At 41.8% G+C, this 26,447-nt stretch overlaps 1 protein-coding gene across 10 annotated transcripts in view; it reads right to left on the reverse strand.

The window, feature by feature from the left end:
- HIPK1 (homeodomain interacting protein kinase 1) overlaps nucleotides 1-26,447 on the reverse strand; it is a 43,958-nt gene that overhangs the window by 7,418 nt on the left and 10,093 nt on the right. For 4 of the 10 annotated variants that reach the window (XM_083745984.1, XM_083745981.1, XM_083745987.1 and 1 more), the window contains 13 exons: nucleotides 23,727-23,850; nucleotides 21,773-21,892; nucleotides 20,756-20,842; nucleotides 20,126-20,310; nucleotides 19,326-19,488; nucleotides 18,605-18,827; nucleotides 17,883-18,004; nucleotides 10,903-11,037; nucleotides 4,807-4,949; nucleotides 3,203-3,385; nucleotides 2,566-2,781; nucleotides 1,333-1,565; nucleotides 177-313 (listed from right to left, as the gene is read on the reverse strand). In XM_083745984.1, the coding sequence (XP_083602110.1) occupies nucleotides 177-313; nucleotides 1,333-1,565; nucleotides 2,566-2,781; nucleotides 3,203-3,385; nucleotides 4,807-4,949; nucleotides 10,903-11,037; nucleotides 17,883-18,004; nucleotides 18,605-18,827; nucleotides 19,326-19,488; nucleotides 20,126-20,310; nucleotides 20,756-20,842; nucleotides 21,773-21,892; nucleotides 23,727-23,850 (2,071 nt within the window). The remainder of the gene's footprint in view (nucleotides 1-176; nucleotides 314-1,332; nucleotides 1,566-2,565; nucleotides 2,782-3,202; nucleotides 3,386-4,806; nucleotides 4,950-10,902; nucleotides 11,038-17,882; nucleotides 18,005-18,604; nucleotides 18,828-19,325; nucleotides 19,489-20,125; nucleotides 20,311-20,755; nucleotides 20,843-21,772; nucleotides 21,893-23,726; nucleotides 23,851-26,447) is intronic. The other 6 variants (XM_083745985.1, XM_083745983.1, XM_083745988.1 and 3 more) reach the window with 3 other exon arrangements.

The following is a 26,447-nucleotide window of genomic DNA, read 5'->3' on the forward strand; positions in this document are numbered from 1 at the left end:
CGCGCACAAGTGGGGACTTGCCTCTACTACCCCTTGCAATTCCCATCTATAGCAGCTCCCTTGTGCTTCATCATTTGGAGTATTTCTCACTGTTCAGCTTCACGAGTCATTGCTAATGTCCAACATCACAGCAGGATTTACAGCCAGTATTCATCTGAAAGGAGAGCCCTGATTACCTGGCTAAGGTTGAGCGGCTGTACACCATTTGTCACCACCCGGTGTTGCCGGTATCCTGTTGGCGTGATACAGCACCCTGATGCTTGTCCACTTACAGACGCCACCGGCTTGGTCTTGCTCAGGCTACTCAGGACACCTGCAATGTTAAATCAGTGTTTAGTCCACAAGATAGCCTCACTTTGTAAAGGAGCTGAAACTAGATATTGTGGCAGGAAACCAGCATAGACTATGAATTCCCCCACCCCCTTGCCACAATAAACAGCAGATTCATGTCATATTAAAAACTACTTCTGCTAGTACCTTCCATTTTAAAACTGATTTGCCATGCAGCATGACGGTAATAAATTGAACTTTATTCCAAGTGTGGTCACAGATTTCTATGAAGGTATTACAAAAATAGCAGTTATCAGAACTTTTATTGCTCCAAAACTGCTCCCTCCACAAAACAAAGTTTGAAACTGGGGAATATTAAATACAGCTCTGTTAAAGATGCATAGCAACCAGTTACTATGGAGGGAAATAATTGTACAAGTGAAGAGGATTATCCTAAAATGACTTGATAGCTTTACAAGCAAACAAAGGAGCACCTACACAGAGGGGGGGGGGTGTTCTGCAAAGCATGGTCCATAAAACACTCAACCTAGTTCCAATTTCAAGTTCAGGATAATCTTACTATTTTGAATATTTAAAGGCCAGTTCTCTGGGCAAATGCCCATCCAAATAAGAAACCTATGTTTAAATTGCTCAACATAGCAAGTCCTCCACTCATCAAGAGCAACCATACATCTATAATGAACACATGGCTGGATAACTGTTTTAACTGTTTTTATGTTTCATATATGTTATTATATTGTATATCACTTTAGGAAGCCTTGTGCAAAGTGACACAAATACAATTAAAATAAATAGAGCGGTAACTTAGTAAATGACAGCGGTAGTACAAATACTCTTATATTGGAGGGGAGAGTTGTACTGTATAGATCTTTGCCCCTCTCTAGTAACAACTTTATTGTATTTTAAATATATACAAATGGTCACAAAATATAAATACATACAACAGGGTGCTGTCTGTGTTGTTGATATATATATATAACCAACAGACTAAAATGAAAATGAGCTCCGTGATGGAAGAGTTTTGCTGGCAACCATTCTTACCTGAGGCGTGGGTGGCTACGATACAGTCACTGAGCTGTGTTTTGAGAGGCACAATAATGGTGCGGGAGTTGGAGCTTTCAGCTGCCCCTCGGCTTGGCTCTAGAGTTCCCCCGGAGCTCCTGAGCGTGGAAAGCGCATTCGATGCATAGGGGCTATTCAGCGAGGAGTCTGAATCAGGGGAGTCATTAACGGTAACGTAGCTGATGACATTGGATCTCTGCTTCATGCCCAAGCTAAGAGAAAAACATTCAACTGCTTTATTACAACATTTCACCAAATGTATATCCAGGACATTCAGACACACAAAGGAGTCAAATAAAGGGGTATAATACTACTTGCTGCAAGCTTCACAATTCTAAGAATTGCATTAGGTATTATATTTGTACCCCATCTTTTCTCCCCAGTGCATACATGAGGACTACACCATTTCATTCTCAAAACTGCCCTATTAGGCTAGGCTGAGTGGGTGCAGCAGGCCCAAAGTGAGCTTCAGGGTGAAGTAGGAATTGAAACCTAGGTGTTTCAGTCCAAGTCCATCATCCTATTCATTGCATCACTCTGACTCAACACATGTTCTAAAGCACAGCCCCCCAACCACCCCTTAGCATTCAAGTCAGGGGAGACAAACCCAGCAAGTATTATGTCTAAATTGGTTCATACAATTGAAACTTCAAGCAACATTTCTCCAAGTCCATGCAGATGCACTGCTGCTTTTTCTCTCCCACCCCTTCTCAGCTTTATATTTAATTCTGTGCCTCCCTCAATTTTCTTTAGCTTTTACCCTTTATAAAGACAAAGAAATTTAAAGGTTTGAAGAGGTTCACATTCCTCTAAAAACCGTTTCTGATATCCCCTGGAGTGTGCCAGCTCAAATTACAGTGGAATTAGTATTTTATTACACTATATTTTATGTTCACTTAATGTTTAGTTGACTCATACAGAACAAACCTATGCGGCATAATCCACAACTTCCTTGCATGACTAAAAATGGTTGTGTATTGGTCCCTAGCCACCAGATCTAGCATAGAGTCCAGAACATCTGACTAGAGCTATAAAAGCAGTGTTCAGTTATCCACCACATCCCAAGAAAGATGAACAATCCAATGGCTATCCCCTCAACACTTAAAAATGAACCTGCTCAAAAATTCTTGAGTGGTATTCCTGACTAATCTTTGGAATTCCCTAAAGGACTGCATTAGCAATGGTCCCTTAGGAAGGAGCTAAAACCTCTACCTTGCAGGCTTGTATTTGTTGTCCTCCTCTTCATCAGTGTCACTTCGGATGGTGATTACGCTGACTGGGGGGCTGGGAGTGTCTGGAATGACTATGGGCTGGTGCTGCTCCTGCCCCGGAAGGAAAGCATTGGAGGAGGAAGATGTAGCACGCAGAGGGCTGCTCCCAATTAGAGAGTAGACTTGAGATGGAATTGCCTCTAGTGTAGATGCAGGCCTACGGAAAAATACAATGATGGTTATCATAAGCAAATCCATTGGTGGGCAATATTGACACTCCCTTGAGGGATTTATACTAGCTTGACTAGTGAAGCTTAAAGGACAATGTACAAATCAGTACAAAATAACATCAATTAGAAGTCACAGGAGGCCCATATCAGTGAATGTCCCAAACACCGCTTGAGATTTTTCATACTCCACGTTTAGATGGCTTATATTAACTATTTCTAAACTACAAAAACATCTGTAAGTGTCAATACATGACAGTTCTCAGAACAGGACTGCCAAAGTAAGATTTAACCCAGTTTTAACTTTACTGCTATTAGGCAACACACAGAGTCTAAATAATATGGGTCTGTTTGAAAAGTGCTTTCTCTCTATTTTGTTCAAGAACCATCACAGTGGGAAGAAATCCTTACTTTGTGGCACTATGAGATGGCTGTTTGTTCTTCTTTGCTGGCACGACATTATTTTGCTGCTGCCTCACAACATGAGCCACTCCAACATTCAAAGGCTGGGTTGTAGCCAGAGTCACATGGTTGGTCAGCAAAGATGGCTGCTGCATGATTGTGCTGTATTGATTTCCATGTGAATGGGCGTTTCTAAAGGCAAAAGGAAAGAATGCAGAAATGCCCATCTTAAGTATTGTAGAAAAGACATCAACTCATTGAGTAGCTTTCCCCATCCTTGTGCCCTCCTCTAGATAATGGTGGACTACCCCAGCCAGCCTGGCCAAGTTAGAGGTCACCAGAAGGTAGGGGAGACTGCCCTAGAATGCATGATCTGATGTTTGTCCTTGGTTTCCCAATCTATCTGAACAGACAAGCTCCACAAGCTTCCCAAGAGGGATGAGGAGGGGAGAATTACATCCTTAATCCTAGTAGATTATCAATAAAGTACAGTGCCCTTTTCCCAAAAGCCACAAAAGAAAACAACCCAGACAGGTGTCTTGCATAGCTTTCAAAACATACCTAAACTTCACCAAACTCAGGAGAAGGAGTTCCATTGTCTCACTGCCAATTCTACATGCACTCATTATAAAAGTAAAGGTAAAGGGGACCCCCTGACCATTACGTCCAGTCGTGACCAACTCTGGGGTTGCAGCGCTCATCTCACTTTATTGGCTGAGGGAGCCGGCATACAGCCTCCGGGTCATGTGGCCAGCATGACTAAGCCGCTTCTGGCGAACCAGAGCAGCGCACGGAAACGCCGTTTACCTTCCCGCCAGAGCGGTACCTATTTATCTACTTACACTTTGACGTGCTTTCGAACTGCTAGGTTGGCAGGTGCAGGGACTGAGCAACGGGAGCTCACCCCGTGGCGGGGATTCGAACCGCCGACCTTCTGATCGGCAAGTCCTAGGCTCTATAGTTTAACCCACAGTGCCACCCGCGTCCCTCACACTCATTATACACACACTTAAAACACTCATTATACACACACTTAAAACACAGGCATACAGGTATCAGAAGGCAGAGGTCAATACAATGCTATTAAATAAGTGATATAAGCATAGATGGGGAACCTATAGGCCCTTCTGATGCTATGGACTACAACTCCCATCAGCCCCAGCCAGTATGTCAGAGATGATTCACGCCTAAGAAAATCTGGAGGACCACAGGTTCCATACCCCTGTTATATAGAAAATTAGATGAAGTTTCACTGCTTATTTTACATCTCAAAATGGTGCAAGAGTTCAATCATTCATTTTGGACAAGCCACTCCTGAGGCTCGGGAAACTCTGCTGAATGGAGCGGGCTGCGGAGGCAAATCCTTAAATACTGGGTGGAAGCAACATCCAGACGTGGAGCTCCCACTTGCGGCATTTGCCTCCACCCAATTTTCAGGGACTCCTCCCCTTCTCACTGCACTACTGTTCACCCCAGAGACTGGGGAGGAAGGGAGGAGGTCCAGTCCATGGGAAGCCAATTCTTTTAGGTCCAACAATCTACCTGCATCTCCTTGTGTTTCAAGCCTCAAAACATGTAATCTTTGGAAAGATTACTTCTATTTTTCTGCTCACCTCCAGTCGGCCAACTGCTGGTTGCTTCCAATTGTCTCTGGAATCACAGCTGTAGGCTGAACAGAATTGTGCAGTGCAACCCCTGGAAGTTGTTGCCAGGTAGAAGGCAACAAGATCTGCTGGGTGCCTCCAGGCCAAGCCTGCTGCAAGACAGCAAACAGAAAAAACAAAAGGTTTACTAAGATTAACGTTTTAAAGACTGTGGAAGAAAAATCAATTTGTTCAAAGTAAAAGAAGTAAGTAGACTGTTAACTTGCAGAGATAACGGCATGTGAATGCATATCTACAAATAATTTTACAAAGGAAGTGAACAAGATATTCAGGGATAAAACACCCCCGTCACTCTGGTTACGTTTACATCACAGAGGCTACCTGCCACAGAGTTTGATGTTCATATTGTACTGCAGAAAATGTATCAGAATGCATCTAAGCAGCTTACTGACAGGCTCAGGATTCCCGGGGGGGGGGGGGGGATGATTTCCCAACTATTGGGGTGGGTGAGCCTTGGGGACTTCAGGACATTGGTGTCTGGGGAGAGGGAGGATGAGTTTTTAGTATTATTTTCTTCCAATGCCAATGGTTGGTTATCACATGGGAAGGAAGTAAATGTTCACACACACAAAAATCAGCCTGAAATTTGCCTTTTTGGAGTTACCTGAATACCTACCCTGCTCACCAATTAACTTAGTATACAAACTCATAGACGCTTGCACAGTGCAGCAAGCTTCTTGCACACAACCCATGCAAGGATCTCTGCATCCATACTTGGAGAATAGATGTTGGTACAGGGCGGGAGGGAAGTACAGCAGGATTGGCTGAGTCCAAATGGTTGGGGAACAACTGCTTCGAAGATCAGACATTATAGAAATAGAAACGTTGTGGGTATTCCAAAAGGTAAAATGAACAAGAATTGAGAGTTTCCTTGCCTGCGTATGAAATACTTTGGGCAAATACCCTAAAGAAATTGATAACTTGCTATTACAGTGGCTTTATGCACTTCAACTGCACATAAGATCCAGCTATTAGAACTGCAAGAGAATACAATTAGTTGGCTCTCAGGGGGTTTTAAGTATCTTCAGCATTTATTTTATAAAAAGAATGGCTATAGATTACAAATGAAATTTAAGTTCTTACAATTATTTCTCAGTTACCAGGGTCTACACATTTTAGATAGGCTTTAGAGGCAAACTTTGTTTCTAGTAGACTCTGGACTCAGCTGCATTGGCAAAGAAAAAGCGCTTTATATAAGTTGTTTATGCATTCTAACACTACGACACCAGATGGTGCTGTGGAGTTCCATTTTTGCCAACCCAATTTCTCCTAAAGTTTGCAACGCATTGAACTGAAACGCTTCTTTGATGTGCCTAGTGTTAGGATTCTTGCTCTGTGTTTGCAGTCATGAGATTGTTTTCTATCACATGACTGTGTATGTTTTCATTCCACAATGTGGGAAGTGATGGAGACAGGATGTTTTGATGTTACTGTGTTCCATGAAGTGGGACTTTTGTCCTTTGTCTCTTTCTCTTTGCTATCTGATGAGAAAGAGGAAGGAGCTAAGTCAGAATGCTCCGAGTGTATTATATGTAAATAAAGTAGATTAGCCAAAATGCTGAGCCATTGAGTCTGTTACGCGAACTGCAAATACTCTGCAGGATCGCTAAGCGTGCTAATGCCTTTTGGTATCAGTCGCTGTGATGTTCAGGCTGGAGAAAGCTTTTGAAGCTCCCAAATGACTGACCAGATGCCCTACTTTTGAAAATTTTGGTGGTAGTCCCTAATAGGCAATGGATTTTAGGTATGCTAAAAAAAAAAAAAAGACCAGGGCTGAGCGATATCTGGTTTTCACCATTGTGGTATATCAGCAGCTAATCATCATGATATTCCAATATATCACAATGTTGGAAATTGGAGGTCAGGCATAGGGATGAGGGTAGGAGCAGTCACAGAGATAGGGCGGGTAGGGTGCTTGCAGGTCAGGTGTGGGCATGAGGCAAGGAGCAGCTGCAGGAATGGGATGGGTGTGGTGAGAAGAGGAAGCAGAGTCACCTCCACTGCATGTAGTTTGAGTGGGAGAGGACTAGGGGGTGCTTCAAGCCACTGTCAGTGGGCAGATAATAAACATGAATATCCACTGTGGCCACTGCAACTTTCCTGCTAAGTAAAGCTCCTTTACCTCAGGGCCAGGGGAAGGTAGTGCCACAGCGGCCTGAAATGAGGACCATCAGCTGCCTTGTTTTCCCTCAACATGAGGCATAGGCACCAGGTGCAGGGGGGGCTGGGTGCTCCAGGCCCCCCTGCACATTCCTCATGAAGTGGCCAGGCACCCACAATTTTCTGACCAGGTTTGCACACGCCATGGGGGAGCAGGGGAGAGGGAACCCGCTGGGCAGAGGCCAGCATGAGAATACTGCCTCGGCAGCAACACTGCTTTGACTCTCCTTTCCACCTCCAGGGTCAGATCTGCCCGAGGACCAGTGCTGTGGCTGGACGCAAGGGAGCTGGCGGCTGCCACACACAAAGCACTTAACACAGTGGTGTCCAAACTTTTTTTCAAAGAGGGCCAGATTTGATGAAGTGAAGGGCAGTGAGGGCCGACCAAAGGGCCAAACAAAGTTGTTGTACCTTTTTTGAGGATTGAAATTGTGACATTTTTTTAGGATTTTACCCCAAAGCTGTTGAACTTTTTTTAGGGTTGTAGTTGTTGAGTTTTTTTAGGGTTGACCCGAACGTTGAGATGCCTTTCGGAGCAAGGAGGCAGGCTCCAATGAGGAGGTTGCGCCCCATCTCAAAATTGAACCCAGGCGTGTGGCATTTGCATACACCACGGGCATGCTGACATCAAATGCACTCAATCATGCGATGTTGGTGTTGCCTTGAAATCGGCTGCCCTGCTCTCCCTTGTGCAAGGAGTGATATATTGCTGCATATTGCCAGGTCAAAATTGTTAACACAGTGTGATTTCAAAACTGATTTTGGCCAACATATTGAAAAATCACACAGCCCTAAAACAGACCCTAACATTTGTGATGTTACCATGAAAAAAGGGACATAAAATTAGTTGAGGGGGGAGGCAAGGGAGGGGGCCCTGGACCCCATGGGTGCATTCCGTGGACCCCTAATTGGGAACCACTGGGATCCAGCCTCTGTGGCTCCACTACAGCACTTTCTGCTCTGCAGACAAAGCAAGCAGGGGTGGCTCGTCTGGTGGGACACAGAAGCAGCACTAGCCTCCTGGCAGTGGAGTTGCTGGGATGGAAAAGGTAGGGATTGTGTGGGTGCACTAGTAGGAAGGAAGGATTGGCTCTGTAAGCAAGTCCACACAACCCCAACCTTGCAGTTGCCTTTTCCTTCCTGGTAGATGGCACCAGCTCCATGGCTGAGAGGCTACTGCTGTGTCTCTGCCCTACTGAGCGAGCAACTCTAGAGAGCAAGAGATTCTGTTTTGTGCCCACGGCTAAATGACGCTTTACAAGGGAAAGGTGTGGACAGAGTATGTTTCTAACAACTCCTCCCCCTCCAAACGATGACACAAAGGCTGCATCCTGGTGCAAGGCATAGCCTGCTGAGATTTCCTTAACTTAAAAAACAGATTAGTGTTTTATAGAAGGTAGTTGCTTTATTGATAATTTGTTGATTATTTTTTATAATTTTTGATACATTTGTGATGTTCTAATATGTTATTTATTGTATGAAAGCCACTTTGCAACTCATGTGAGTGAAAAGCGGCACAAAAATACAAAAAAAGTGAAATCTCTACTGACAGCTTCTTTAAAACCTACTCCTATGGTAGACTTCCCCTGCTCATCACAATTAAATGTGTAGTGATCAGTTATAAGCTTGCAGCACTTTCCATATTTAAATTCAAACCCATCTAATAACAGTGGTTTCCCTACACAGAAAGTCTTCTTAAGATACAAGTTCTGCAGTATATATATATTTTTAGAGTTCCACACATATGGTCAAACTGTGAAACCATGCACACATGCCATTTTAAGTTGACATATTTCTGCAATTAACAGATCCACATTACTGGTTCCAAAAAGAAGCCTTCAAGCAGAGAACTGCTAACCCCTCTGCCAATACAAGCGGAATAATTAAAAAAAAGAGAGAATTATGTTAAAAGTCACACCATGCCTCTTTCCAAAAGCCAACACCTGCACAAGACAAAGCAGAGAGTTTAATACAGTGCGAGATCTAATGTCCCACCAGGAGGCAGAAATCGGGCCTTCCAAGCGACGAACTGCTTGACAGAGGAGGGACAAAAATATGCAAAGCTTAGCAAATGGCTAATGCAAACTTAGATGAAGCGGCAAAAGGGAGAAGTGTTGAAAGCACTAAAGGTGAGCACTTCAGGCAAAAGGCTATTAGAAGCCAAAATTCAGAGAGAAAAGCAGGACCCAAGTAGGCAGGTGGATTTAGTCGGGAGGTGGGGGGTGTAAATTCGGTCATTGCACCACACAAGTACAGAAATTAGGATGGGGTGCAAAATTCAACATTCCAAGAATGTAAGTTTTTGTTTTTAAAGCTAGTTTTTAGACCTTAAGGCTGCAAAGAGGTTTGAAAGAACACAGGCAGTGCCTGGTGAAATCAAAGAAAGAAGTGGGGGAGGGGCAATCGCAAAAGGATTTTCAAGTTGTCAGTGCCTTGCAGAGCTCTTCTCCCCTTCCCATGAGCCAAAAGAGAATTGAATATATATACAAAGTGCTTAATTTGAATGATTTATACAGATCTTATACAGCTTTCCTTGTCAATGAATTTTGATTAAGAGTATATACAGTCGAGTATATACAACGCTGGATTAAGTATTCTACAATGTCCAAAGAGGAATGTACCAGATTACTGGATGAGAAACTCAAGTCTTTTACAGCAGCTAGTCACAGAACATTTAGGTTCTGCACAGGCATCCATGTTTCCACAATTGAAATTCAATCTGAATTGAATGAGGGGAGGCAGACAGGAGACCTATGAAATCTTTTAAGTTGTCTTTTCAGCACATGCAATTATATAACCTTTAAGATCCCATCCTGTCTGCCTTCTTACACTTGCTATGGTGTAAACAGCAATGCCAAAAGAAGCAGTTCCTCATCTGGTGAGACTTTGGTTCTGACCAGAGCCAACAATGCTCCAGAATGTATCTATTTGAAGATAAAGATGCTCATGAATTATCACTTTAAAGCCACAAAAGACAACGATGTATGTAACAAATGGAAGTGTGCTTTGCAAGACACGTGAGGACACCAGGGTTTCAAGTGCACTGCAATGTTTCCATAAACTTCACTGATCTGATTCTGGAGTTTCCAATTGACTGTTTTTTGGCACCTACAGTGTGAATTCCACTGAAGGTACCAGTCAAATTCAGACAGAGAAAGAAAAATTTGAAAATGGACACTTCCCTTAATATCTCCAGCAAGTTTAAGAACAAACTATCCTGAGAAACAGTTTAGAAGGTAAGAGCTCACCTTTAATCTCAACCAAGAAATGCAAAAGGAACTAAAAGTATTGGTGGGGAGCAACATCTCTCTGAGGATGATGCACACTGCCAATGATTGGTCAGAGGTAATGAAAAGCCAGGGAGAATTGGAGGTCAGCATTGTTCAACAGAGGTTAAGAAATCTGTACTGTTAAAGCCGTTTATTAATAAAGTATTTGCCGATATTAGAAGTTTTCAGTGCCTGAAACATTTCTACATGCGAAGAAGCTTTAAAAAGCTTAACTTGTCAAATCCTGGCTGCCCAGATGCGTATGGCAGAGTCAACCTAAGGGCCATACCCCTTGTTTTCAATCAATAAAATGTTAAAAAAAGATAGGAGAGTAAAGAAAGAAGAAATGCAATTACCACTCTTCTCAGATTAGGAGAAGAGATTGATCAACACACTAGGCTAGTAAAGAACAACAGTCAATGGATCTGGATTCTTTACAGAGCAACACTAAACATCAGAGTCAGACAGTGCTTCAGCAATGTTGGGGAGGAAAAACAACGAGACATTAAGATGTAGCAAGAACACAGCCACAAGATGGCACATGCTTCCATGCCCTCTGCAAGTCTAAGTTAAAACAAAAACTCCGTTAGTGAACACAATCAAGGGAGGCAATTACCAGTACTGCAGCCGTCTGTTCTACTAGCGCTGGCCGGCCGGCTGCGCAGTTCAGAGTAAAAGGCACCGCATACTGCGGCGTGATGGTGGCTACTTGAGGATGAAGAGTTGCTACCATTAGTGGTGTACAGCTTCCCTGAAATGTAGATTAGGCAGTGAGTGAAACAAATGTACTGAGGAAACAGGCCCAGAAAGGCTTTCTCCGCAAGGAAACTAGTGGCGCTTTTGAGTGGCTTGCAGAACTCATGGGTATGCTCTGATATAAATATGCTTTTCTATCAGCTTAATTCAGTATCTCTTGCCTGAAGTGATATTAAGTGATATTAAGTACTCCTGAATTTCAGTGAACAAACTTTTGTGTTTACAATATTAATCCTGAGGAATATCTAAACTAGTGCAGGGAAGGCTTGGAAAGACTAATAGCCTCCAAAATGTCCTATTGGACATGTAAGATTGCAAAACCAGTGTTCTGGTACTTTAAGATAAAAACAGCAATACCTGCCTGTCCATTGACTTTGTTTAAATAAATAAAAGGCCATTCAATGATCAGAATAATTTCATTAAACATATCCACAACCAAACTGACATAAAACTTCACTTTCTAATAGATAAGAATCATTTGTTTTGTTGCACTTACAAAGAATACCATATTGGATTTCTGTTGTGCTAGTTTGAGTAATTCCAAATGCCTTCCACAATAGATATAAAAAAGGACAGGTTATAAAGTGCATCTTTCATTTAATCATGCCTGACCTGAACATGTTTGCAATGATATCACCCAAGTCCCATGGCAAAGACCACAAAATTATATTAGCCATTTATGTAACCGTTAGGCTTTCTGGATCTTCTGGTCTGAAACAAACAGGACTGTTGGTCTTACCTGAAATGTATTTTTCCTTTGAGTGATAAGGTGTTCTCTGGTGGAATATGAGTTCCCTCTAATGCTCAGAGACAGAATTACAGCTTGTTTAAGAAGATTCTGCTCGCATCCAAATAGTTTATGGCTGTCCAATCTGCTACAGCCCACACGAACCACAAGAATATAAAAACAAACAAGGAAAACATACAGGAAAAACACTGTTCAGATGGGGTCTAGGGGCTTCATTTTGAAGTGCCAGAGAGCAGGTTCTCTCTCGGCAACCCACTTTTTCTTCACTACAGTGTTGTCATACGTAAAAGCACATGGTGAAAAGGAAACTACAGAGAGAAGTGCTGAATACCAAGGCAAGAGACCCGAAGTTTGAGTCTGGCATCAATTAAGATTAAGATTAAGAGGCTGACATCCAAAATGAATGATGTCCACTGTGGCTTCCTTCAATGGTACTCCCTTCTCTACGTTGCTGGTCCACCACGGACAGAAACTTACGTCACTGAAACTGGCACCTGTCCACGCAGGAAAAAGATAGTTGTTTCCTTATATTCGTAGCCAAGAGCAATCTTTCAAGCTGGAAAGAATCGCCTTCATGTGACTCTTTGGAAAACCTAGAACAAGACCGAAGTGACAGAATAAAACGGCTGGTATTGGTTGCAAATATCTGTAAGAGTGTCAGTCATCTCTGTGGATTGAACCTGGATTCAACTAAAATGTCCTTTACTACCTTCTCGCCAAAACCTTTTCGTCCCACACAGGGTTCCATGGAGAGGTTCAGATGAGAAGCTTGATCCACATTCCAATGCCACAGCCACAAGGTGAATCTCATTACCACACCAACCACCAAAGTCCAGGACAAAAAAATGTGTAGAATCCACCGAGTTGTCCGCTATAAGTACACCTTCAGGAGAGTCTTACAGAGTCACACTGGATCCTGTTGAGAATTGTCCAATAATTCTGTACAGCCACAGAGAAGCATGAGAAAATACAGGTGCAGCACAAGCACAGTTGATGCACTGGGACCACATTCCTTCCTGAGACCAAAGTCCAAATTGGCATGTGAGTCTTCAAACTGGGCATCCCACACAAACTAAAGCAATCACAGTTCCAATGGCTGGGAGCTTTAGCTGATCCATTTAAGTCTGATCCATTGTGGAAACTCATTGGCATACCGGACGACTTCTTAGTATAGTCCTCTCTTTTCCAGAGTTTCGAATTTCATTTAATGGGGAAATGGGACAGAACTGGCATATGATTGAACACATACAAACATGGAGTACTGAAAATAGATTGGTTCATTTATGCTCCATAAGTTGGAAAGAAAAGAGGCAATTCCAATACATTTTATTATTTCAAGGAAAAGAAAGTTCCAGAATATACACAACATTTACTGTTTGCAGCATCTAAGCCATGGAAAATACATTTTTCTTCCACTGGAAGAGTCAATACTTCAAAATAAAGAACCACTTAAGATTCAAACAGAAGTTTACAAAAATTGACAATGCATTATAGTACTTTTTCATCAACACTAGTTTAATATTGGGACTAATCTTTGAAACAGTCCTTAGCCACTGTAGGGCTTGCACTTCCCAAGGGATAACTTTATGCATCTAGCATCTAGCATCTCACTGGTTCTTCTGAGATGCTCAGAACAACAGGACTTTTGAGACCAATTTTAGGGCCTAGCACAAGCACCAATTCCAATCCTTCTGGGTGACAGTAGCGTATCCTTTTCAGATTTAGCAATCTGATTGATATCAAGGATGGGAAACCTACGACCTCCCAGATACTGTTGGGCTCCAGCAGCAGGTTCCCCATCCCTGGAAATAAAAATGTTTATTTTTAACTAGCATCAGCCCCGCTTTACTTCTTGTGCAATTTTCTGTGGACATTGCAGAAGTGAGGTACAGTGGTACCTTGGTTCTCAAACTTAATCCATTGCAGAAGTCTGTTCCAAAACCAAAGCGTTCCAAAACCAAGGCGTGCTTTTCCACAGAAAGTAATGCAACATGGATTAATCCGTTCCAGACAATTAAAAACAAAACAGCAAATTAACATGAATTTTACTATCTAATGAGACCACTGATCCATGAAATGAAAGCAATAAACCAGGCTGCAATCCCAGTATCAAAAACTGGCAGTGATCTGCCCATTGCCATTGGAGGGGGGAGTTTAAATGGAGGGGGAGGAGAAACACTCAAACTGGAGGGACGAGGAGCTTGTGGGGAAGGAGGTGGCTAACTAGATGTGGGAGAGGGGAGTTTAAGGGAGGGGAGGAATGTTAAAAAGGAAGCCCTGTTGAACAGGTAAATTATGAAGGAAAATGTTAAAAAGGAAGCCCTGTTAAACAGGTAAATTATGAAGGAAAATGTTAAAAAGGAAGCCCTGTTAAACAGGTAAATTATGAAGGAAAATCTTAAAAAGGAAGCCCTGTTAAACAGGTAAATGATGAAGGAAAAGCAGTAAAGTGTCTTGTAAACCAAGAAATCTTTAATAATTTTTTATAAAAAAAACAGTCATCAAGTGTCCTTTGTTTTGATAATAATAATAATAATTTTTATTTATACCCCGCCCTCCCCGGCCAGAGCCGGGTTCAGGGCAGCTAACAGCAATAAAATAATAGTAAAAACATAATAGGGGAAAGGGGGGGGGACCAATTTAAAATACAGGTTAAAATGCAATTTAAAATGCAGCCTCATTTTAAAGTAGCTGATAAATCTTAGCCTCTAGTCTTCCTACTTTCTGAAGGGCAAGCGTCATCATAAGGCAAATAATGGTTACAAATACCAGTCCTAGGAGTTTTCACAAGAGGTAGAGTAACCTGCAAAATGCAAAAAGACAACAACAAAAAAACAGCCTAGGAGAAGCAGCACGTTGTTTGCTTTAATCTTTGACCATTTGAAAGTAAATGGATCTATTCCTCTTCCTCGCTTACAGCACAGTTTTGCTGAGATAAACAGTGCAGTTTACAACGAAGATGGCAACTCTTTCACATCCATTGTCCATGTTGCTCTTCCTTTCATAATATTCACAGTATCTGCCAGTGAAGTGTTGGGGGCATGCACAGAAGCTGCCCAGGATTCAAGTTCCTCCATTTTGACAGCAATGCCGGTTCAGTTTTTTACTTTCAGTAAGACCAATAAAAGGCACTGTTGGCTTGCTGAGCTGTTTCCTGCTCTCATAGCTTTGGTTCATCTGATTGAAGACATTTAATATGGTGTGATCCTTTGGGACTGTGACATCAGCAATTTCTTCAACAAGTCTGTGCTCTTGTCTGGACTTGTGTGAAGGCAGACTCCCTTCGAGCAAAGTCAGACTTCTACAAATCCACCAGAATTACCGGAACAGGTACCCTCTCCTCATGCCATTGTGATTGTTATTACTTATATATTACTGAAGCCTTTTCCATTTGCCTTCTCTTTGGGGTGAAGCTGAGGCAACTAGAAGAAATGCAAGCCGGTTTATCCATAGGCTTGTTAAGATCCAGAGGTGTCACAGGTTTTCAGAGAAGAGGCAGGAATGGTGCCTATTAGAAGGAACTTCCTCAACCTCTGGTCCTTCACTCCAGTCATCAACGTCTGAAAACTCCTCTTCAAACACAGCATCCTCAATCTTCCAACTGCCTATAGGCAGAAAAGCTCTTACACTTCTTGTGTGCCTTTCCCTTGGGCCACTTGAATCCCATAGCTCAGCTGGTACAACAGCCGGAACTGCTGGAGCCAGAAGTGATACTGGAACAATAACTGGTTGAGGAGCTTGAGCAGACACTGCCAGGAGTGTGAGGCAATGACTGCAGGTTGTTGTTAGGCACCCGACAGCTCTTTAGCAAAGTCACCTAACAAGGCTCCTTTAATCTGGAGCAGCATTTGTGGAGTCAACTGAAGCTGCACCCAAGTAAGATTACTGGAAGTGCTAGGCAAAGCCTGGAAGAGAGCTAAATTACAGGGCAAACTTGGATTAGAGGTCATGATGATGTTACAGAGAGCAGCTGTGAACAGGAGCCTTATGAGGCACAGAAATGGCCTGAGATAGAAGCAGCAAAAAAACAACCCCAAAAAATCCTCTTCAAAAGGTGCCACAAGTCGTGACTGGACCAACATTACTTCCACCCCCTCAGAAAGGGCCTCCTTATCTCCAATGGCCTGAAGCAAGCTGTAGGAAAAGTATCCAAACTCCCTCCAGCCTGCCTTTTTACTCCAAGCAGATCAGACTTCATTAGACCTAATGGAGTTGGATTACGCAGTGTTTCCCAACCTTGTGCCTCCAGCTGTTTTTGAACTACAACTCCCAACATCCCTGACTAGCAAGACCAGTGGCAAGGGATGATGGGAATTGTAGTCCAAAAACAGCTGGAGGCACAAGGTTGGGAAACACTGGATTAGAGGACAGCCTCAGCAGAGATTATCCCACCATGCCATTGGATTCTGTTCCACAATGTGCCTTCAGCCACCTCCAAATCAGCAGCGCCATGATTTGTTAAAGCATGCTGGAACTTAAAAAGGAAACTGTCACCACAAGAGGCTGGAAGAATATGATGCTTTTAGCTGCCCTAAAGACTTTGGCTTTAGATTTATGTAGGTTTTTGTCATTGCCCCACCCCGCTCAAATGTGGCTGAAGTTTTCCTCAACTGCTGCAGCACTGGCTCAGAGCGAATGAGGATAATTTCCAGTGGGGGTGGGAAACAGACTAAGCTTCTGTGACTTATGGCCAATGGCTTTGCCAAACAGCTACTTAAAAATGGTGCACTGCTTTGGCGCTGGCTGGAGCTCTGGGGAGAGGCAACAATGGCAGGGTCTCAGCATAAGAACCCAACAGCCACTAACACACAGAGGAAAAACTGGTTTAACTCCCAAGGGCCTGAAGTGGTAGGGAAACGGCCACTAAGGAGAAAAAAAAATGAAAGGGGGAAGCCTTTCAAAGAGTCATGGAAGTGAGTCAAGTGACAAGGTGAAAAAAGCAAATGTAGAAGGGATTGAAACAGTCATGGAAAGATGCAGGAAGGGGACTGCCAACCAGACCACACACAAAAAATTGTCCCTCCCCATAAAAAACCCCCAAAGCGAAGTTTCTTATTTGATATCAAACTCACAAGATCTTCCTTTCCCCTTTTCGTTGAAGATGTGGCAATTTAGTTTTAGAATTCTTTTGTTCCAGCATGGGGGTAGTGGATTCTATGAAAATAACCACACGCTGAATGGAAATCACTTCCAAAACACAATACTGACCAAATCTGAATAGCCAAGTGTGAACCCCAACTGCCTCAGAGTGAAGGCAGGAGAAAGCCGTGTAAGGTGAGTGGATGTGAGCAAAATCCTCTGAAGCAGCTGCGATTCTGCCTTTGAAGGCTAGAGGGAGCTTTCACCCCACCTGAGAACATGTTCACTCAAAGAAAAAAAAATCGCCATTAGTTTTTAGCAAAATACAAGTATTCCTTGAAGCAGATATCACTTTGGTTTTTCTAGTAGGATATAAAATGGGATTAGAGTTCCAAAATAATATATACTGAAATCTAATTATTTGATATCATCTAAGCTTTTACGAATACAACATCACAAAATGAAACAAGTATTCTTGTTATGAATGGGGGCAGGGTAGAAAGAGTAAGGAAAAGGGAAGAGGAATCGACTTGGGACTCAACATAGCCATATGAAATATTGCACTAATTTTTTAGCTGATTTTCAGTTGTGAACACATTCTGCTTTGTGTTTTTTTTATCTGTACCTGTGAATGAAAACTGCCTAAAACTCAGGACTTCATTTATAGCTAAGGATTTAAAAACCACTCCGCATTCAGATAATATGTGAGCGGTGTAGAAAAACAGAGTATCCATAATAGAATTATAATAGTATTATAAAAACTGAGAAGAATTTAAAACAACTTTATTTTAGCTAATGGGTTAGCCCATTTATTAGGGCCAAACCTTTAACATAGATAGATTAGATAAAAAAAGACTAATTTCCATGCTTTATTGTCTTGTCTTTGGTATTGGAAGGCAGGACTCTGCCACCCAACTTTGAGTAATTTCTGGTTCCCAACTTTAATCTAGAACAAACCAGTAATTGTATTCGGGGTAATTTACTGACATTTTAAGGGCTCTCCTTACGTTTACCTGTGTGAGAACTCCGGACTGGATCTGTAATGGCTGAGCTGCTGGTGCCTGTGGCACAATTGGAACAGTGTTGTCCATCCTAACAGGGAAGCCAGAATGCTTTGTGGTTGCCTGAAGACCAGCTGTAGGAAATAACGAAAAGAGAACAGTTAATCTACTGCTTTTAATTATCTGTACACTTTTCAGAGCCCACTTACCAACAAACGAAACAAACACAAAGCAAATAATTACTGACACTGAGAAATGCCTAAGTCTATCTACACACTTGGTGCAGAAGACCAGCTGTACAGTCTAAGCAATATTTTTCTGGAATACCACCTATTCAAAAACACCTTCCTCGCTCAGTAAGAAAGGTGTGATATAAATTGAATACATAATAATAATCCCCCAAATCCAACTCTATATGAAACAATAAATCCAAGTCTGTCCGCAGCAACCCTCAAATCATCTTGGATTCCTCCACTTAGCCTGGAATAAGCGTAAGCGAAACCATTGCTCAGCTGCACATTGTATCCTATTTTACTTATTTCAAAACTTTCAGTTTTCAGAATTTGTATACTGAGCACCATGTTAGAGTTTTACTTTTAACTCTTAAAACATGAAATCTGTCAAATTATACCTTAGTGGCTTATATGTAATATATGTGCACCTTGGCTGTTATAGCTTTAAAACGACTAAATATAAGAGCCCCAACACACACACACACACACACACACACTTACTTTGAAAAGCAGGAGGACACACAATGAAAGTTTGCTGAAATGGATCCGTTTGGGTGCAGATCTGAGTGGTTCCAGGCTGTAAGGAAACACTCTGCTGCGCCACACCAGTAACCGGTGCTGCAGATGATGGGTAGAGAGCAGACTGATAATTCAGCAGTGAAACATCTGAATTTGCCAGAGACAGAGTAGCAGCAGCTGTAGAATTTGAAGCCAACACACTAGCCTGGAAAATAGGAACATTCATCATTAGAACCAAAACATGTCTTTTGCTCAAGCATTTGAAAATCAACCACAAAAACCAATACAAAAGAAACGCTTCAGGCTTCCCGCTCACTTTAACCCAACTTTCTGTCTCTTTGACATATTTTACAGACCAGCTGGTGAGCAGTATAATACTAAACAGCTAGTTAGCTACAATGGGAAAGGGTGAGGGATGAAGGCAGGTCACAGGAGAGCTGCTCTAAGAGGTCCAAGGCCATGGTGAGCTTTAAAGGTCAATGTCTGGAATTGGGTATGGAATTCATAAGGAAGCCACTGCATAGCAGTAGCTGCCTATTACATATAGCATTGATTTCAGACTAAATTCATGATTACTAATCTAGAATAAGATCTAGATTAAAGAGAATCACTCCAGGAAATGACGGAAGCAGTTTTTATTGGTTTTCATTCCCAACAACAACAACAACAACAACAACAACAACAACAACACAGAACTAATTACCTGGTGGTGCACAGTATTGAGCTGGTTGTTGAAACTCATGGTGAGGTTTGTGCTTGTGTTCGGTGCAACATGTGTTGTGAATGGGCTTTTTATCTGATTAACTGTGTCATACATATTAACTCTTCGCTTGCATATCTCCATGTTCTGAAAGCAGGATTTCACACTAAAAGGAAATGAGATGTCAAAGATTTGTGTGGCTGTGAAACTGTAGTTAGTTACCAAGCATGTAAGGCTATATGTGCTATGCTTCTGCACCTTATTTTAACATGCATCAATATAACCGTGAGTGCCAGCCTCCCTCCATCAAAATCCCAAAGTTCAAACACTAATGATCACGGATTAGGAACCAGTATTTATCCAGATGTTGCTGGACTCAAACTCCCATCAACCCCATCTAGTATGGCAAATGGTCAGGGATAATCAGAAGATGTAGAGCAAATACTCTAGAAGGCCAGATGCTCCTGATCCTAACGGTATGCTTTTGAGGTGGCTGCTAAGCATCCACTTTATATCTGGGATATAAGGATTCTGACAATAAGAAATCAAAGGTGTTGGTGGAATAAGTAGCTGCAACAACTTTTTGTTTTAAATAACTCCATTGAGGTAATAAATACACTTTGGGAATTCCATTGATTAAATCAAGTTTGTTCTAGTTTGAATTTATTTTGTGTTAATGTGAACTTCTAGAAGGCTTTCATATGCTTTCTTTTTTACTTGTCTCAACCTTGAGGGAGGGACAGGCTACAAGAGTGAATGAATAAATGAACGGACATTGTTTCAAACATCTGTCAGAAACTTACTGGTTGCTATGTGGGAAATCCAGTAGATGGTTCATTGTCACAAACTGATGGTTCAAAGTCTTCAGCGGAGTAATTCTCTTATCTGCATCAATTGTCAACATTTTCTTTAACAAATCAATGTACTCCCTTCGATCTGCCTTCTCTGCCAACATGTCTGTTCCCTCCAAATCTGTAGACATATTTACCTTGTAGGAGAAAAAAAATGGAACTTGATCTCTGTTGCCTAAACCATTGAGTTTATAGCAGGGAAATTACTAGATACACAATATACATTTATTCTAGGCTCTCAGAATGCAGAATCATTTCAACTTTAGACTCAGGATCTCATTCCTTCCTCTTCTGGTTTCTCTAATATATGGATGTTGGGGGGGGGGGGAAATCACACTGTTATATTACTTAAAAGAGCATGTTGAATAGAAGTGAAAATGAAATCTTACTCATGTTTACTCAGAAATAAGACCCAGTGAGTTCACTGGGGCTTACTCCCAAGAAGAGGGCACAGAATTGCAAACTTAATTCCTGAGGAAGGGAATATAATTGATTCCTATGTAGAGCAAGTGTAAAATACTACTGCTCTGGGTAATTATGCTTGTAGTATAAAAGGCATCATTATTTTTCTCAGCAGCTCACCTGCGCCATGTCATCCAAACAGTTGAAAATGTACTTCCGAGCTTCCTTTGATTTTATTCCCGTCTCTAATTCATGTTCCTCTGGAGTCTATCAAATAAAATACATGTTACAAGCAACTCTAACAGGGCTTTACAGTTCAGTGCAATAAAAGCAAAGCTAGGTCAACAAGCAATCAGCCATTGACAAATGGAATGCCCTATGAAGCAGAAATGATAGGCCATCATAACCTTGCTACCTAAGCTTGTGAAAAATGACACTGCGCCAAATTAATGTTCTCATCTATATTCTCAAGGACAAATACAAGCCAACCTGAGCAAAGTATCAGATATTTTACAAGGCAGCCATAATGTGAAGCTTCAGATGTTTCTAAACAGTAGTTCAAACTCTGAAAGGTGATTTTAAATCACTGGATGGCTTTACAGCAAAGGGGATTGCAAAAGTGATTTTCTGACAATATATCTTTTAGCAAAAAGAGGGTTTGTCACTGAAAAGTTTTCTGAGAACTAATGTTAATGGACTTAAATTTTCTATTAAGATGTTATTTTGCTGGTGACAAAGAGAGCCTTCTGTGCGTGAATCAGCTGAACAAGTTAGTTGTTTTAAATTGTTTTTGACACTGTTTTGAAAGCTGTAACCCACCATGGGACCTTATGGCAAAGGGCAGACATTAATTAATTAATTCTAAAAAATGAATGTAATTGAAATCAAGAATATATTTTTTTTAAGTCCAGCCAAACAGAAAAGACTTGCTCCTGCATACAAATTAGTCACACCAATAGGTAGCTCTCTTTACTGTAACTGTTTCACTGGATGTGCCCAGAGAAGAAATGCATGTGCTCAGTAGTTAAGCCCCACCAAATTTAATGGGGCTTCCTCGAAGGTAAATGGGGTTAGGTCTCCAACCAAAGTTATCTTAACCTAGTGGTGAACATGCAATAACTAAAGGTTTTTCCTCTACAAAAGCTGCAAATACTGCTCTTACGACAATAAATTGAATGTCTGAAAAAAAATAAAAACCTTTAGTCTCCACAATGGGTATCCCAAGTTTGGATCTCTGTTAAAAAACCTGCTTGTTTTCGTTCCTGCACTCAGTAAGTACTCAGCTGGAAGTCCTTGCGTTTGTGAAATGTAACGAATCTGCAATGGAAAAAAGAAGTAATCTATGATAAAGGCAGAATGCTGTGTAAATAGTTAAATGCATTTCCTTCCAGAGGAAGGAAAACATACAGTGGGATCTTTTCTTTTTTTAAAACTCAGTCAATATTCACTTAACAGATTACCATGCTGAAGCAAATACATTTCTTTGCAAACCTTAGTTGTTTAATATATTTTACTGCATTATCCAGTTCCAACCATATCTTGCGTCAGATTCCCAATTTCTTGTTAGGGCTGAACTGATTTCTAGCCTGGACCCAGGAAACAATCATTTCCAGTGGATTCCAGTGTGGTGTCAATGAACTCTGATGGCTCCACAACATATTGTGCAAGCATCTCAGAGCTGGGGTGTTGAGAAGGCCTTGTCCCACAAGCAAGGCACAGAGCTTAAATGCTCTCATGTGCTGGGTAACCTGAGCAGACCTGGTGCTCTACTTACCTGCATTTGATTTGTGCAATTTTAACCAGCCTACTTTCAACAGCATATTATTAAAATCAATTGTATTGTATGTCCAAACCAGGGGTCATGGATTGTTTCACTCCAAGCAAACCACATCCAAGGTTTGTTCATTGATGCCACTATAAAATGTGATTTGTTCGTCCTGAAGAAAAGAATATAGCCCAGACCAATGGATTCATGGTAAACCATGAACAATGGTGTAATTGGAAATGGCAGTGAAAAAATGTGTGTGCCTTGATCAGAAGGAACCACATGACCCCCATCTACCCACCCAAATGAACATTCAAAAGAGCTGAGGGGGGAAAGTGCTCATTGAGCTGGTCCCACCAAGATGGACAGGCCAGGTATCTTGAACTGCAACTGTCTAAAAGTATGCCTGTAGTCAGCTTAAGCAGAGGTAGGAGGGAGCAGCACTGATTCAGGCAAAGCACAACATCAGTGAATATGTCCCATCCTCCTTCATCAGCAGAGAGGTGTTGTCATGGCCAGGGCAGAAGTCAGAATGTCAGCATATTATGTTATCTACCAGTAACCTATCCATTCAAAAGAAGTTTATACAGTTGGGTGATTTATATAATCCTGTAATTTCTGGTCTTGGGTATTGGAACTGAATGAGGCAATGCACAGCACTACAACTAACCAGTGCTTCTCGCATGTGTCCATCTGAAAACAGTAGGACTATTGATCTAATCCAGCTCTCTAGATCAATTGTACAGTGCTCATGAATTAGATGTTTATAATCCAATCACAAATGCATTTGCAGTGCAATCCTAACATTATTTCCTCAGAGGCAAGCCTCAATGAGTACAATGGCACTTATTCCTGATTGAATCTGCTTAGGACTGCAGGCTTAAAAGGTAAAGGTAAAGGTACCCCTGCCCGTGCGGGCCAGTCTTGACAGACTCTGGGGTTGGTGCGCCCATCTCACTCAAGAGGCCGGGGGCCAGCGCTGTCCGGAGACACTTCCGGGTCACGTGGCCAGCGTGACAAAGCTGCATCTGGCGAGCCAGCGCAGCACACGGAAACGCCGTTTACCTTCCCGCTGGTAAGCGGTCCCTATTTATCTACTTGCACCTGGAGGTGCTTTCGAACTGCTAGGTTGGCAGGCGCTGGGACCGAGCAGTGGGAGCGCACCCCGCCGCGGGGATTCGAACTGCCGACCTTTCGATCGGCAAGCCCTAGGCGCTGAGGCTTTTACCCACAGCGCCACCCGTGTCAGCTTAGGGCACCTTTTTGTTTATAAGAGTGTGGCTAAATTTGGACAGGCATTATCAAGTGCTAAAGTGATATTAAATCCAGTTCCAAATATGAATTCAGATTTGAATGTAAACTATATAAATATCTACACAAACTTGCCTGATCATATTCTGATGCTCCTGGGTACAGTGGCCAACCAAGAAACAGCTCAGCTATCACACAGCCCAGCGACCACATATCAATAGCTTCACAAAATGGCAAACCAAGGATGATTTCAGGAGCTCTGAAAAACATGCAATAGTATATTTGATTACTAACAACTTCACAAATCTCATAAACTTGACTGAATTAAAAAGTTTTGATTATCAAATGTATAGCCAAGAATGAATGAGCAAAAGTGATAGCAAAACCAATAATCAGTGCTATGGCATCTTAAAGACTTAAAACATTTAATACAGCACCCCAGATAATGTATGGCATCTGGTAAAGTGTGCTCTGGCCTACAAATACTTATACCATAACGACGTTCCTAGCCTGTAAGGTGCTGCAGTATTCCGTTGCTTTTAGTGCAAAAGAGTATCATTGATCACCCTCTGAAGTCTATCAAAGCTGATACAATTATCTCAAAGTACATTTTTCTTCTTTAATAAATGGAACTAGCAATACACATAGTTTCTATAATACCAGCACAATGCAGTCTTCTATTCAATGAGTTCAACTTGGGTAGCCTAGCAGAGCCATAGGGGTTATAACAACTGCTGTCCCTCTGGTGACAGGGGGACTCTTTGATCCCCAACCTTGTGCCTCCAGATGTTTTTGGCCTACAACTCCCATCATCCCTGACCACTGGTCTTGCTAGCTAGGGATGATGGGAGTTGTAGGCCAAAAACATCTGGAGGCACAAGGTTGGGAAACACTGGTCTAGAGCAGTGTTTCCCAACCTTGGGCCTCCAGATGTTTTTGGCCTACAACTCCCATCATCCCTAGCTAGCAAGACCAGTGGTCAGGGATGATGGGAATTGTAATTCAAAAACAGCTGGAGGCCCAAGGTTGGGAAACACTGGTCTAGAGGTTTGAGGAACCCTCTGAAACAGGGTTTGAGGTGGCACAAGGTACTGCCGAGGGTTACTGCCAAATATCGCTTCAATCCCCATTCTGCTGACAGACTGTTCCTCTGGATCAAATAGATTTAATACAACAACACTTCCCAAACCTAAGCACTATATACTTCAAAGTAAAGCTTTTATGTCCGATGGTGTTTACTCTGTGGGCACAGAATCATGACTTTTCCACACAAACAACCTTTGGCTGTATGCACTCACATTTGGGATAACTCAACGAATTAAATTCAATAGGAATAGCTCCTAGGTAATTATTGCTAAGGTATAAGATCAGCCTGTTTATGTTTTAAAGGCAATACAGTGAGAAAATGATCTGACAAATTTAGCACACAATTCACTACAACATTTAATTTCATACAGCTTAAGTCCAGTGAGTAAGACAAACATGGCTACGCTGGAAAATAACAACTTCATTGCCAGATCTATAGGATTATTAAAGGTTTTATCCCCAAAACAGAAGGAACATGTTGAGAAATGTGGTCATAAACCTAAGCTGCAGTTGACCACCAAGTCCAACCTCTCTACCCAGCTCCATGTTTCTTTACCTAGTTTCCTTTCCTTTAGGAAAACAGTGGTTATCCTATGTCACTCAGTGAGTTCTACGGAGGAATTTGAAACTATGCCCAAATTCATTATCCAGTGAGCCATACACTGACCACACAAAAATGACAAGAGATCCCAGTGTTGGTTGAAACACTACCCTAACACACACACCCAAGGATTGTAGGTATTAATCAGTCATATTCTCCCAGCAAACACAGGAAAATCAACAAAGTCACCAACTCAACCATGTGTGATATCAAGATGGACAGCAGTTGCCACTGAACTATTTGTGTCAATCACCAAACCAAGTAGTAGATCAAATTCCCCTCCTTGTTCTAAATATATTTTGTTTAGATAACCAGCTGCATATTGTTATTTTCAGAGGCTTAAAAAAGGAATGAAGTGTTTATACATGAAAGGTGCTGGGAGGAAGTAGATCATAATCCTTGTCCTCACAGTACATTTGAACATGGGATTGTGGATTATTGGAACTGAAATTCAGTCCTTTATTCTTATCTTACTAATCATGACTTGTTGGGAACAACCAACTCACAATACTGCTGGATCAGTCCATCAACATCTGATGGATGATTTATTAGGACTGGGTCCAGCATCACTTTCGCTGTGCATGTGTGCCAGTATCCATACTCGGCAGAGTTACATCTCAACACAGCTCCTTCCTGGGAAGTGTCTTCGGGGTACACACAGTAGACAATAAATACTCATGGATGCCATAAAGATTCAATCAAGTGTAGACGTTTACTTGACAGGCATAAAAGCATATTGATAGCATGCATATATATATATATATATATATATATATATATATATATATACACACACACACACACACACACACACAGAGGCATTCAGCACTGCTGTGGTCAAGGCAGCGAAAGTGATGCCAGACCCAATACTTCTAAAACATCCATCAGACATTGATGGATTGATCCAACAAATATCTGGTTCAGAAACATCAATCCAGAGATCATGGCTTGCTTTTCCCAAAAGCCAGGAAGAGCAATGCAGGCATGATTTCACTTGTGCACAGCAAGTCATGGTTTATGCTTATGACAACATGACTACTGGGTACCTATTTGAATATTGCAGCTGCCTGACAAATCTGATACAAACATCTGAGCTTCCCAACACAGATACCACAATTTTAACACCAAGAGTGTGGCTTACAAGTGCCAACGGCTATATGTCAGGTTGA

This window comes from Podarcis gaigeae, assembly GCF_964106915.1.
Source record: "Podarcis gaigeae genome assembly, chromosome: 6".
Taxonomy (NCBI): domain Eukaryota; kingdom Metazoa; phylum Chordata; class Lepidosauria; order Squamata; family Lacertidae; genus Podarcis; species Podarcis gaigeae.